This window comes from Sturnira hondurensis, unplaced genomic scaffold, assembly GCF_014824575.4.
Source record: "Sturnira hondurensis isolate 20B ecotype Veracruz unplaced genomic scaffold, ASM1482457v3 Scaffold0013931, whole genome shotgun sequence".
Classification (NCBI taxonomy): domain Eukaryota; kingdom Metazoa; phylum Chordata; class Mammalia; order Chiroptera; family Phyllostomidae; genus Sturnira; species Sturnira hondurensis.
Window position 1 is genome coordinate 315,289 of NW_028086562.1, and position 14,255 is coordinate 329,543.

The window sequence follows — 14,255 nt, forward strand, 5'->3', positions numbered from 1 at the left end:
ACTCTGGAGGGATGACTTTGTGCCAGACCTTGTTGGGTAAGTTCTTTCTAACTTACTACCTTTAATGGCTTCACAGTATTTATAAATATTTAAAATAACATAGTTGATGAATACTCACCAAAATAATTTAAAAATTCAAATAGGAAGATGTATTCATGTAGTTAATGCCAAATAAAAATATATAGCATTGAATGAATTAATCAAACTGGGGAGGTTTATAGATTCAAGTTTGGTCTCCTTTGTTTCTCCAAATGAGCAACTTTGAGGGATCTGGTCAGAGGGCTGCTGTGGCTGGGATTTAGAAAAAATAAAATTTGACTCATAATTGACTTGTGTACTTTTGTGGTCCTGGTGGTAATTGTGTGTCTCACTCTCTGCCTGTTCACCTGTTTCCAGGGGCTTTTGTTCATGGGTATGGTATGCAGCTCTGGGCACCTGAAATCCTGTTCCTAATGCTGTTAGATTTTCCTTTTCAGAGTAAGAGGGACCACCTACTCATGAACGTCAAATGGTACTACCGTCAGTCTGAAGTTCCAGATTCTGTGTATCAGCATTTGGTTCAGGATCGACACAACGAAAATGGTAAGTACGCGCTTCTGGTTTGCTTCTTACACGTTCTTAGCTCTGGGCAACGGTCTTTCCAAAAACCTTCATTAAGTGGAGATATCTACTATGAAAATAACTTCCTAAAAAAGCATCATATAAATAAGGACATTACTGGACTGTTCAGTTTTTGCTAAGTCCTCTAATTATTTTTTGGCTTAAAAAAGAAACAACCTAAGTATGTACTAATGATGTTTCCTCTTAGACTGGGAATAGTTGTTCTTTGGAAATGGCAGTAATTTCCTTTTTTATTTCTTTTCTCACTTAATGGGAACTAATAATACTTAAATCCCTACAGAATTGTATTTTATTTCTTTCCTCTTTCAACAGTCTATATTATTGAACTTCTCTGTATTCAGTGTTTTGAACTTCAGTTTTCAAAGCAAAGCTTTTCTGAATATTTTGTAATTCAGCTTGCCACTTGACTTTTAGAGCAATAGGAAGGTTGTTCAAAGTATCTTTTCATTTTTTCTTCCTTTGGTATTATAGTTTCTAGCAGTAACTTTATTAACACATGAGATATGTACATAAAATATGTATTACATTTGTCCAGATATATAGTAGTTCCTTTTTATTGACCTTTGAGGGTGTGAGACCCGATTCACATTTGTTGCCCATTAACTGTGTGTCACTCCCTGCTTCCAGATGAGGACGTTGAGGCTTAGAGATGCCGAGGACGTTGCCAGGGCCACGGTCTCTGAGCAGCCGCCGCCGGGCAGGGACTCGGCTCTGTCTTTGACGTCTGTGCCCTCACTCTTCACATTGCTGGTGGTGATAGGCTTTAATTCAACAAACTGTCGTCAAAAATAGTTTTGAAGAATGATAGAATGATGTTCTTTCATATCTTATTTTTTTCTTTGAAGCTATAAAAACTTCTCTTAAAGCGGTTAAAGGATATAGTTTGTTATTAAAAATAGTAACTTGGTCATTCTTCTCTGTGGAAACTGTGATATCACTCCATCCTGGACTATTTAGCAATAAAAAAATAAGATGAACAGAATGACTAAATATTTAGCAGTTTATAGATTGCTAAAATGTGATAGTTGTTTCTTCCCATTTTTCTTTTTCTAAACAATTTTGCTCTTAAGGCATTGCAGCAAACTGTGGGGACTTGCAGCAAACACGTCCAGTGGCACACTTTGTTTCTGTTATTTTTATTACACGTTATTCCTCTTCTCTGTTTTGCTCTCCAGGCCTGGTTATTTATTTTGCTTTCTTTAGTGGGAGGTGACCCGGAAAGAAAAAGTGTGCAGTTTTCTTAATTGTTTTGGGAAACTCAATTTTAATATCCTCTTAATGAATTAATTTTTTGACAGACTCTGGAAGAGAACTTGTCATTACAGACCCAGTTATCAAGAACCGAGAGCTCTTCATTTCTGACTACGTAGACACCTACCACGCTGCCGCCCTCAGGTGAGCGCCAGAGGCGTGGCTGTCCCTGTGGGGAGGCACCCCGCTGGGGAGGCCGGGAGGCTGAGGTCGTGATGTCCATTGGATTATTCCTGTGGTCTCCAGAGGCTAACATTCCAGTCTTCATAACTCCGTGTGTTACTGGGGTTTCAGAGGTTGCCTGTATTTTCACTAACATGTTGGCGGGGAGGAAAGAGGGAGGATTTTTTTTTTCTATTTCATTTTTTCATACCCTCTCTATAGTTTCTTATCTGTATTTCCTTGAAAATTATGATCCTGGTATCCATTGCTAAAGTGTTCAGGGCGAAGTGTTGTGATGCTCTGTAGATTCTTACCCAAAGGTTCAGTCAGTACTCAAAAGTAACTCAGGTAAAGAAATGGAAGAAACAAAGATGGCATCACGAAATTCACTGAGCATGTTATTAATTATAAATCTAGGAAAAGTTTGTAGGATTTCTAATGCCTTAGTCATTCATTTCTCTATACATATGAACAATTTTCCACTAAAAAGCTTGGGATAGGGAGAACATACTGAAGACTTTATTCCGAGGCAGAAGGTAACACTGCAAATTCCTCTTAATGTCTTCAGTAATTAGGCCAAAAAGTGGCCATGAGCTTCTGCCTGTGCCCTCTGGTATTTTCTTCCTTTTCTCCCTTTCAAGAAAAGGATACGCATATATTCTAGCCTATTTTGTGTGGAAGACTTTGGGCTTCTTAGGTGGTACAGGAAGTAAGACAAGTAATAACTTTCCTCATTGGAAATAATAAAGTGATGGAAGAAATACTCTGTTTGTTAAAGTACATGGTTTTTTTCAAAAGGCCACAAGGATATGCTGGCTTTTAGCTTAAAACTACAGTGAGATACAATAATTTCTCGATTATGTTGCTCAGATGGTGTTCACTGAAACCATCTGGAGTCTCTTGTGCAAAGCTGCATAGCAAAAGCCAATTATTTTCAAGGCAAATTTGTAGCAACTTTTAACACAGGGCAGGTTCTGGTCAATTTTGGGGGCAGATGGTCTTTCATACGGTCTTTGTTGCAACCACTCACCTTAGTCATCGTGATGCAGAAGCCACGGCTGGCACGGAGGAGGTGGCTGTGCGCCAGCAGAACTTCGTTTGTGAACACCGAGACCTGAAGTTCATTTAGTTTCCACATCTCAGGAGGGGTATTATCTTTCTTTTGATTTCTTTTTCTGCCATTTAAAAATGTAAAAGCCATTCATAGTTCTTGGACTCTACAAGAACAGGCGCCAGGCCAGATTTTAGCGTGTGGAGCATAGTTTGCCAAACCCTGTCCAGGAGAAGAACTGTGCAGGCTTAGAGTGGGCTTCCTACAGGACTTTATAGATAAATTTGCAGAATTCCTGTGATGTTTTATAAACTTTTTTCATAATTCCCACAAACTTTTTATGTCTTTGTGGCAGTGGCTTATGGATCTTAAACTCACATGCTGAACAAAGCAAGTTAATGGAAGGTTGGCTAGATTGATAAAACCGTTAAATTGTTAGCTAAGACAAGTAGCTTGATTCTGGGATTATTTCTTATCCTGCTTTGCATGCTTTTCCGTGCTCTTCCCATATTGTTTCATTGGTAATGATTTCAAGCAATTCAGAGTTGAAGTTAAATAAGTACATGAGATATATGTGTGTAACTCTGGTTATTCAACATGTTTTCACATAATGGCTTAAAATGACTATATTTGAATATTTTTCAGAAGATACTCAGATTTGTAGAGTTAATGCTAACTACGTTACCATTTCTAAAAGAATCAATTGTCTCAGATAATTCCAGCTAGACCCAGATGAATAAATGATTTTTATAATAAGATACATCTATCTGGAGAAGTGTCATCGGGTGGGTCACTGTCCCACCACTAGCTACTGGGGCTGAAGTGCTAAAGTGGACGTGCCTTATCTTCTTTCCACTGTGTATAGGACTAGAATGCTTGCTGATTAGTTTGTTTCTCTTGTGGTATTTTCATTAAAGGTTTAGAAAGTGGTTTTATAATGCTGTCATCTTAAATTTGATAATGTTAGTTTCAAATAGACATCTCTCATGTCACTTAACAATTTTTTTTCCTTTTCTTTTAATATACCAGATGAAAGTGGTCACATAATTACTGAAAGATCTGGCCTAGTAGGTGCTCAATAAATATCTGTGGCCGTTTGACATTTGCCCACCTCTGGAGCCCGTCTCTCTGGCTCTTGCTGTGCAGGAGTCTTTCCTGCCTGGCTCTCCGTTGCAGAGTGGTCACTGTAAGATCATCTCCAGTAGAAGAGGAATTGAATGGCAGTGCCCCCAGGAATCTCTAGTTATACCTTTTCACCAAAGCTAGACTACTTTAAGTTTTTTTTTTAATTGAAGATTTTATTTATTTATTTCAGAGAGAGGGGAAGGGAGGGGGAAAGAGAAGGAGAGAAACATCAATGTGGGTTGCCTCTTGCACACCTCCTACTGGGACCTGGCCCACAACCCATGCTGTGCCCTGACTGGGAATCTAACTGGTGACCCTCTGGTTTTGCAGGCCAGCACTCAATCCATTAAGCCACACCAGCCAGGGCTAGATTACCTTAATTTTAAAATATGGGGGTGGGGGGAATTAAGCTTTTCCTTCCGATTTTCCTTTACCATTTATCCTTAGATTTTTTTCTTTCTCCATAGATATAAAGCAGTGTTGCCAAAAATAACTTCAGTTTTGAAAGAGAGACAAATAATTCATAGGCACATGAAAGAGGATCAAATGACTATAATGAAAAAAAGACAGAAAAGAAAAAGGAAAGAAAAAGACTGATAGTGTTAGTGCTTAGCACCATTCTTCTCAAAAATCAAAGTGCTCAGCTCTGTGGATTCATTGGACTCACAGTAGCTCCGAGGGGACTCTGCCCAGGCCGTTCACACAGGAGGAAAGCTGTGTAGAACTTTCTCTTTCAGGGTGATGCTGTAGGTTGGGTTATAAGGAGAGAAAACCTTGTCCTTCAGCTGTCATCAGGCGAGAGGAAAGCAGAACTCCTCTGCAGGCTTTTCTGTGGAAATCGAGACTGTAGCATTTCCGTACCCAAAGTAGGTTTATTTCCAGAAGAGAGTGGGGATCTTCACAGTCAGAAACCTGTGTTGAGGTCCTGTATCACTGCTCTGCTGCTTCTCTGACTTCGTGCCTGGGCTGTCCTCATGCCTGCCTTTCGAGCTAAGTTTCTTTTGTTCATTGCATTTGTCAGTAATCCTACAGTACAGCTAGTATCTTGAGTATTTTTGAGTTCTCTTTATTTCCAGGTCAGTGTTTTTGGTTGACTCCGGTATAATAGTGAAAGTGTTACATTGAAATTAGACTTCAGTTTGAATCCCAGCTCTGCCACATAGTTTTGTGACCAAGGTCAAGTTTGTTAACCTTTGAGCCATCTTTTTTGACAAACTTACTCAAGGTCACAGGATTAAGTGACAGAACCCCACACCAAGCACACATCTTCTGGGCACCCATCTTCTGTTTCTGTGTTCAGTAAGATAAGGTGTATAAGCAGGTCTCTCGCAGAGTATCTCATACTCCATAGTGTGAGTAGTGCTTATGCTCATTGAATATGAATTGGGTCCTTAGAGGCATAAAAGGAAGAAAAGAAAAAGTGAACTTAAATGTAATTCTATATCCAGTTATTGATGTTACTGTTACTTGGCATCCATTTATTTTAGTTTTCTGTGGCTTATCCATGGATTAATTGGCTACACAGACTATTTCAGGTGTGGGGGGAAGAGGTTAGCTCAAGGACCCATCCCCAGTTGCTCCAAGAATGAGTAGGTAAACCTGTTGTGAGAATGAACAGATACACTTTATTCAACTAAATAAAAAGTATAGCTTGTGGTTGGTTTGCTCTGTTAACTTTTTTTACCCAGAGATGGTGTTTTATTGATAGTCAGCAGATCTGGAGTGACTGCTCCAGAGCTGACTGGGAGCTGTGGCCGGTGCCAGCCGTAACAGTGAGCTCTCCGGCACCAACTGTGGGGGAAGCGCAGTAGAACTGAACGTCTTCTGAGCTTGAGGGCTCTTCCAGCTTTCTGATTATCTGCTTCCTACTACTTCAAGCAGTTGTTTGGGGGGAAAATCCTGAAATAGGTCAGGTTATAAGCTAGCATTTTACTAGGAATTTATGTTATAGGAATATGTTTTAAGTATATTTTCTGGAAACCCAGGACTAAGAAACCCTAAACTAGCTATTTAGAGCTTCTCATCTCCTCATCTCAAATTAACTTACCACCTTACTTTGTTATGGGCAGCCAGGATCAGATCTCGGATCTAATTAATTGAATTCTTTTAAAAATGCTAATACCTCCTTAAAAAATACATGACCAACTGAGATTTATTTCATGAACGCAAAGGTAGGTTACTATTAGAGACTCTGTCAATATCATTTGTCATGTTAATAAAACTAAGGAAAAAACCCTGTCTCTAAAGACTGTGATTATATGATAATTTCTAAAGCTAGTATCATATTTAATGGGAAAACGTGAGAGACATTTCCACTGGGATCAGGAACAAAGCAAGAATGCCCACTGCTTCCCCATTGTCTTAGAGGTACAGTGCAGCTAGGTGTTTAGTTTAAGAAAGGGTAAAGAAGTAAAAGTGTGTTTATTTGCAAGTAACAGATAGCATATCTGGAAAATCTCAGAGAACCAATGGTCAAACTATATCAGTTGCCAAAGAATCAGCCAGTTAACAGGCTATAAAAGTAGTGTACAAAATTAATGGTAGGTAAAGTCACATTTATTAAAGCTTTATAGTTATTTATCAGACAGTATCCTTCTATTCCTACTGCTTTTGTCTTTCTCTAAACCAGGTGCATGGTTCCCCCCCCGCCCCCCCCGGAACATTTGGGTATTGCTTCAAGATACTTTGATTGTCACAATGGTGTGTCTGCGGTGCTGTCAGGTAGAGGTCAGAATGCTGCTAAATACAGGACAGCCCCTGACACCAGAGTGTCAGCAGTGATGAGACTGAGAAACCCTGTCTTAAACATACTTACTTCCTAATGCCTGTGTTAAGAATTGTGGGTTAGTAGAGTTTTTATATTTTTAACTAATACATCAACTAATTATTCAACTTTAATGGTATATGTAAATTTGAGCAATAGCAAAGAATAATAAAAGAAGACTCGCTTTCCTTTAGTAATGGACAGTGATAGTGAAAATATTTTACATAGCACTGAACAGTATACAAAGTTTCATAGACTTTTTCATATGCTTCTTACTTGGTCTTGACATTTTTATGAGATAGATATAGTAGGTATTTTTATCCCTATTTTTTCTTTCTTCAGGGACTAAATCACTTCAGATAGATGGGTAGTAAGTTGTAGAGTGAGTTCATTCTTCATCTATAAAAGCGATCTTAACCCACTTTTTCTTAATTCCAGCTAAATTCTGGAGGGATATAGGTCCTGGGCCTGGCAAGTTGATGCCTGGTCTATATTTTCTTTAATTGTATCTTGTGCTTACAATAGAACTTTGTGCAGTGATGAAAATGTATAAATCTGTGCTGTTCAATATGGTAGCTGTTGGTCACATGTAGCTCTTTAAATATATACTAAATAAGAAATAAAATTGGTTGGAGTGTTTGTCTTGTACACCAAAAGGATATATACTTACGTTGTGGGTTTAATCCCTGGTGTGGGCACATCCAGGAGGCAGCTGATCTGTGTTTATCTCTCACATTGATGTTTTTCTCTCTCCCCTCCCCCTCCTTTCCTCTCCCTTTTCTACCCTCCCCCCCCCCAATCAACAAACATATCCTGGTGAAGATTAAACAATTTTAAATAAAATTTAAAATTTATTTCTCTTTAGTTGTGCTACCCACACTTCAAGTGCTCAATAGCCCTGCATTATCTTCTAATCAGTACGTCACAAAGGAACTTTAACAAATCAGTAGAATTTGTTTTTAAAGATTTTATTTATTTATTAGCAAAGGGAAAGAGGAAGGGAGAGAAGCATTAATGTATGGCTGCCTCTTGCATGCCCCCTACTGGGGACCTGGCCTGCCACCCAGGCATGTGCCCTGACTGGGAATTGAACCTGCAACCCTTTGGTTCGCAGGCAGGCACTCAGTTCACTGAGCCACACCATCCAGGGCCAAATCAATAGAATTTTTAATTTTAAAAGTAGCAATTGTTAGAGCCCATCTTAGCTTCTGCTTGGTACTGAGGCTTTGGTCACAGTTACTTGAACCCTGTGGGAAAGGAGGACATTGCCTTTTCATTTCTTGACAGGAAATGAATAAATGTTCATGCCCATGTGGCTATCCCTCAGCCAGTTTTTTTCACTAACACCTTGCCCATTAGCTGGAGTGTTGTTAACATCCAACTCATGGAGTCCTGTGGGAGTGGAATGCCTGGTCAAGCAGTGGGAGGTCACATTCCAGGAAGGATCCTGGTGCGGTCTTGATGTTCCAAGTTCATCTACTTTAACCACAGCCTTTAGCTCCCACTTGGAGTGAAATTTAACTTCTGTGACCACAAGGGAGTTGAAGGTCACTTCCTGCCTTCTAGGAAATAGACCTCCCACCTTCCAGTAAATTACCCCAACGTGTACACACCCACACGTGCATGTGTGTGTTTGCATGTGCTTGTAGTGGAGAGGTGAGCCCTGCTGGTAGGTGTAATGTTTCTGACATTTACATTTGGTGCATAGAAACATGGCTTACGGAGTTCTGCGGTGCTGGGGAGTTTCCACCTCTGTGTGGTTTCAACTTTGGTTGGTAGGTGAACCTGGGAACCTACATTTCCCATGGAGCAGGGTTTCCAATTTACAGTCATTTAATGTTACGGAAAAATGGAAAGTTGTTGTTTGTATATTAGAACTCGTCTACCTATTTAAAAAGTTAAAATTGTTCTGTTTTAATTTTCAAGTCAGCTTATTTCTTGTATGTTAGAGGAGAAAATATATATATATATGTATCAATTATATATTTTGCCTGTCATTAGGTAACAGGGAGAAAAGGCCCATTTTGCTTTGGTGACATAGAAGGGTTTTAGATGGACATTTTTGTAATTTGACTGTAGTTTTTACTTCCCCTTATCATTTCTGGTTTCTTAGTATCCTTTTATCAGTCCTACCCTCATTTATCTTTGTGGTTTAATTTTACTATATTACTAAAATGTTGAGATCAAAGCAGTTAAGGCCCTGACCAGGTAGCTCACATGGTTAGAGAGTTGTCCCAATATGCCAAGGTTGCAGGTTCAATCCCTGGTCAGGGCACAGACAAGCATCAACCAATGAATGCATAAATAAGTGGAATAACAAACTGATGTCTCTCTCTATATAAATCAGTAAATAAAAATTTAAAAAGCAATTAAGTTGTAAAGTTGTAGGTTGAAGCAGTCATGAAACAAAAATATATATAATATTGGGCGTAAAAATATGCCCAATATTTCATGCCCAGTTGGGCATGAAAATATACCCAATTTCTTCTTTTAGGAATTCCCAGTTTTCTTTTTTTTTTTTATCTCAAGGCGTGTTCTCATATCCTTGTAGTGTCACTTTTAAAAAAATATATTTTATTTATTTATCCTAAGAGGGGAAGGGAAGTAGAGAGGGAGAGAAACATCAATGTATGGTTGCCTCTCATGTGTCCCTGCCGGGAACTGGCCTGCAACCCAGGCATGTGCCCTGACTGGGAATTGAACTACCATCCTCTGGTTCGCAGGCCCGTGCTCAATCCACTGAGCTACACCAGCCAGGGCCTGAATTCCCAGTTTTCTTAATTAATTATGGAGATAATTAATTATTTATCCCAGATAATTATGGAGTTTGTAGCTATATTCTACATGTTCTTAGAGAAATGTGGATTTAGTTATATTTTCACCGATCCATACCCCTCCAACAGTATTTTGGTTTGCAAAGCCATAGAGGGTATTACTAATGTATTTTTGTTTGTTTATTTTCAGAGGGAAATGTAACATCTCTCATTTTTCTGACATATTTGCTGCTAGAGAGTTTAAAGCCCGAGTGGATTCATTTTTCTACATATTAGGCTACAACCCTGAGACAAGGTAAGTGAGTCACTTGGGCCCACTCAGTGAGAACTTTGGCTTTTCTCACTGTGTGTTTGTGTACACACATCTGGGAATACACTAGTAAGATCAGAATATAAGAAGACCCCAAAAGTCTATATAGTAGACCTCTTTGGAAGGAGTCGTAATTTATGTCTGTGGTATCTTCCTATTATAAAAAGAAAAAAAATGGAACATGGGAAAATTTGGATTTAGAGAGGGCAAGACCAGAACATGTTCAGTTAGCCTGTATTTTGAACTCATTACGAATTGCAGGTTACAGCGTTTTGTCACCCCTTCCACAACACTTGACAATACAAGGACTTGGTGGGAAATGCTGTGGTCAGTCACTTGTTTTGTTCATTCAGCAAAACTCCAGGAACACTCACCGAAATATCTCTAGTAGGACTGTTGCTATGAGATCTAGTTCTTGGTAAGATCTGTGTCATAGGTAGAGTTATTTATTTTTTATTAAGGACAAAAAAAAGAATGTTAGCAGATGATCAAGTAGTCTATACTTGGGACACCGAAGACATAATCTATAAATACAAGGATTTAAAAAGAAATAAAAGATGCTTGGCTCAAGAAAGAAAGTTGAAGAACTGCATTAAATATAATAGGAAGATGGGTAATTGCTTAGTGAAAACCTTTTCCTACATGACGAGAAATTACATGTAAAATTGAGAATGTTACAATAAATGTTACAATAAAAGGCAACATATTCCTTTGCTGTGGTTGTAAGAGGCTACACAAAGCTTTATATGTATATTAGGGTCTCTGTAGGAATACTAGACAACAGCTATCATGATAATAATGTAGTAGTCACCTTTTTTTGGCTTTAGAAAATAGTGAATTTGAGCTTTTATTTTCTTTTTCAAAGTTTGCCCTGTTCCAATGACAAAGAGACTAGCCAATGGCAATATTTCAAAATCATTTTGTATTTTGAAATGTTTATTCTACATGTGCCTTGACTGCCCTGTCATGTCTTCTTGTTGCCCAGGTGAACAAGAAGAACTTGAACTTTTGCCCGTGGAACACTTGAACTTGGGCTTTTGTCTAGATACAAAGGATTCTGTTATTTTAGTGATGTCATGTTTAACTGTTTGATAAATAGTTGTCATTGCACAAACTAGATGGTATTAGTGAATTGACTAAATTGCTTTTGTATTTTAAATGTTTGATTCTTGGGTATTTCACAACCAACTAAATTATGTTTTGCTAGTTTTGGTTATGCAACTATTTTTGCTGAACGCTTATTAAAAGTGGCATATCACTTAACCTATGTAAGATACAGACTCACAGTTTCCTGTCTCATTTTCATTGTATATTGTTGGCAGTCATCCAGAGTGATACTTCCCATTTGTTTTAAAATGTGAGTTTAGGTGTGCAATAGGAGGGTATTCTTTGTCTCTCACTTGAAAAAGCAACACAAAGACGTGCCTTTGGGGTGTGTTTATAGGCCCTGCTTTCTGAGTCACTCCTGTGAGTGCTCTGACCCTCCCAGCCACCATTTATTCGTTTCTGTGCTTGTGTTATCCATGTCCAGCTTGTGCTTGGTGTATTGTAAGTACTATAGGGGTATTGGATGAATTGAAGCAAACAAGTATTTGAATGTCTACTTGGAAGTAGAGTTTGTGACAGACCTCAAACTTCTCACAAATTGAGTGTAAAAATTGTGTCAGTAGCGCTGGTGTGGCCCATGGCCCACGGCTTGGGCTCATTAGTTTTTCACCCAAAACGACTCTACCAGCGAGCTTGGGGTTGGGTGTACAGTTCCTGCAGTTTCTCAAATGGTCAAAATGGTGTATATGATTTAACAGATTGTGGGAAAACTGTTTCCTCACCTGGCTGTGCACAACCCGATCTTTACAATGCTCAAGGGTGCATATCCTTGCAGAACTGACCCATCAGTCTGTTTCTGTCTTTGTGTCAAGTTTGTGAGGAATAGGTCTGTGTGATGTGCAGGTTTCTGGGTGGTTCTTCCCCTGATTTGAATGAGTGAGACTGGTATGCAGTCATAGCTGCATGGTGCTGTGTGCTGACTCAGTCCCCTGAGTCATTTGGAGAGGAGATGTCAAACTGTGGGAACAATCCTGGGAGGTAGTGTAAGACCACTGCCAGGTAAAAGACCGGTGATTCTGTGACTGCAGACTTTGGTGACTGGTCGGTCCCTCCTCTTAAATAAGGCAGGGACTTTGCTCTACGTGAGCAGTTGAAATTGAAGTAGTATTATCATTTCTCATAACAAATTTTCTTATAGTATTTCAAAGTTGATTTATTATGTTATTTTCCTTAATTTATTTAGTATATTAGCAAGTACTGAAAGTTTCTATTTTTTCCCCATATTTTTTGTATAACTCTTTCTCAAATCCCAGTGTTTGGCTATATTTTTATTTTTTTCCTAACCTGATTTTTATAATGATGTTTCTGGTCAGGGACCTGGTTGTACAGAATTTGCGGTTCTGATGGTATTAGTTTTTGGAACAAATATATATTTAGGAGAACAGGCTTGTCATTGCCTTTAAAATTTGGGAGATCCATAATCTCATATCTTTAATTATACAATGTGAATGCTCTGAAAAAAATCAAAAGATTTTTAGGCTGAGTTTGGTGCTGACACTCATTTGGTTGTCACACCTGACTTGAATGGGTGTGATGCAGTTCGGAATTTTGTTCACTTTGTGTAAGTTTGCACAACTTGTGCAACAGAAGGACTAATGTGGTAGGCTAGTGGTCATTTCTCAGACACTATTGGAGTATTACATATTTTATGGTGTATTCATGATAGTTCCTTCCTTTCTTTTCTTTTGTTTTTTTCAAGATTTTATTTATTTATCCTTAGAGGGGAAGGGAAGGAGAGAGGGAGAGAAACATCAATGTATGGCTGCCTCTCATGTGTTCCCTGCCGGGAACTGGCCTGCAACCCAGGCATGTGCCCTGACTGGGAATTGAACTGGCGACCCTCTGGTTCGCAGCCTGTGCTCAATCCACTGAGCTACACCAGCCAGGGCACTATAGTTACTTTCTAAATCAAAAAAATTCTGAATTTTGAAAATCCTCTGATGCTACAGATGTAAGCTAAGGGACTGTGACACTGTATTTTTGCTAGCCATTATGTTTAAGGAACAAAATTTAATTGAGCAAAAAAAAAGAGGGGACAGATGTTTCTGGCTTTAAGTAGGATACAAGCTACAAGGGGCTGACAAGTGAGAGAGGCTTGACTCTAATGCTAGCCTGCGCTTTGAACCCTCAGGTTATTGGGCTTTGCTTTTATAGTCTGTTTTGACATTTCTGCACTTGGGGTGTTGTTCACCCTTGTTATATGTACGAGATTTGTCCCATATTTACTTTTGTAGTCAGCAGACTCTGACTCAGGCCAATGAATTAGGGGAGAAAGGAAGTAATGGTGAATGGAGTCCCAGAAAGAACAAAATATAGTGGCCATTTGAGAGGAGATCCCTTTATCTTTAAATTGGAAAGCATGAACTTCCCCAAGGATGAGTGCATTTGTTTCCCCTTCCTTCTAAGAGTTCGTTAGGTCCCCAAAGTGCATTTAGGGATAGTGAAGAAAACATATAATTTAAAATTGAGCATTTTGCATTCATAGTTACTGATACATTGTCTCCTTTTCCTCCTTCCCCATACTGTCTTTTTTATAAAAGCATTAGTGGTCTTGGTCTGCAGCAGGTAACATCCTATTATTTTCTTAGTTCTTTGTATTTTCAACAAGAGGCCTCTCTTAGCTATCAGGTGGAAAACAATGTGTTCTCCTATCTTACCCAGAAGAGAATGTACTTGATCAGCTGTGGTCACCTGCAATCAGCTGTGCCCTCTCCACTTTTCTTCTTCCAGGGAGGAGCTGCTGCTGCTTTTTTTTTTTTAAGGCAGTAATGAGGCTTAAGTATTATTATCGTTGTAATTGGTAGCAGTCATAAACTGAGGCATTTTCAAGGTTTTAGGTTTAATTTCCCCCTGACTAACAATGGCAGTATGTTACTAATACTGGCTGCAGTTAGCACCACATGTCCAGCACTGCTGTGAGTGTTGTACCTGCATACCTCATTTTACTCTGCTTTGTTTTGAAGCGGTCTCGATCTTACAGAACAGTTGCAAGTACAGTAGAAGACTCTTTCTTAACTGAACCATTTGGAAGTATGTTGCGGTATGTTTATAGGCTCTGCAGCAACCCTTTAGTTTTCAGGCCAGCACTCA

The 14,255-nt window shown here is 39.0% G+C and overlaps 1 protein-coding gene across 4 annotated transcripts in view; it reads left to right on the forward strand.

The window, feature by feature from the left end:
- Positions 1-14,255, forward strand: part of RERE (arginine-glutamic acid dipeptide repeats) — a 408,446-nt gene that overhangs the window by 253,524 nt on the left and 140,667 nt on the right. For all 4 annotated transcript variants that reach the window (XM_037062025.1, XM_037062026.1, XM_037062023.1 and 1 more), the window contains 3 exons: positions 477-582; positions 1,920-2,016; positions 9,939-10,043. In XM_037062025.1, coding sequence (XP_036917920.1) covers positions 477-582; positions 1,920-2,016; positions 9,939-10,043 — 308 coding nt within the window. The remainder of the gene's footprint in view (positions 1-476; positions 583-1,919; positions 2,017-9,938; positions 10,044-14,255) is intronic.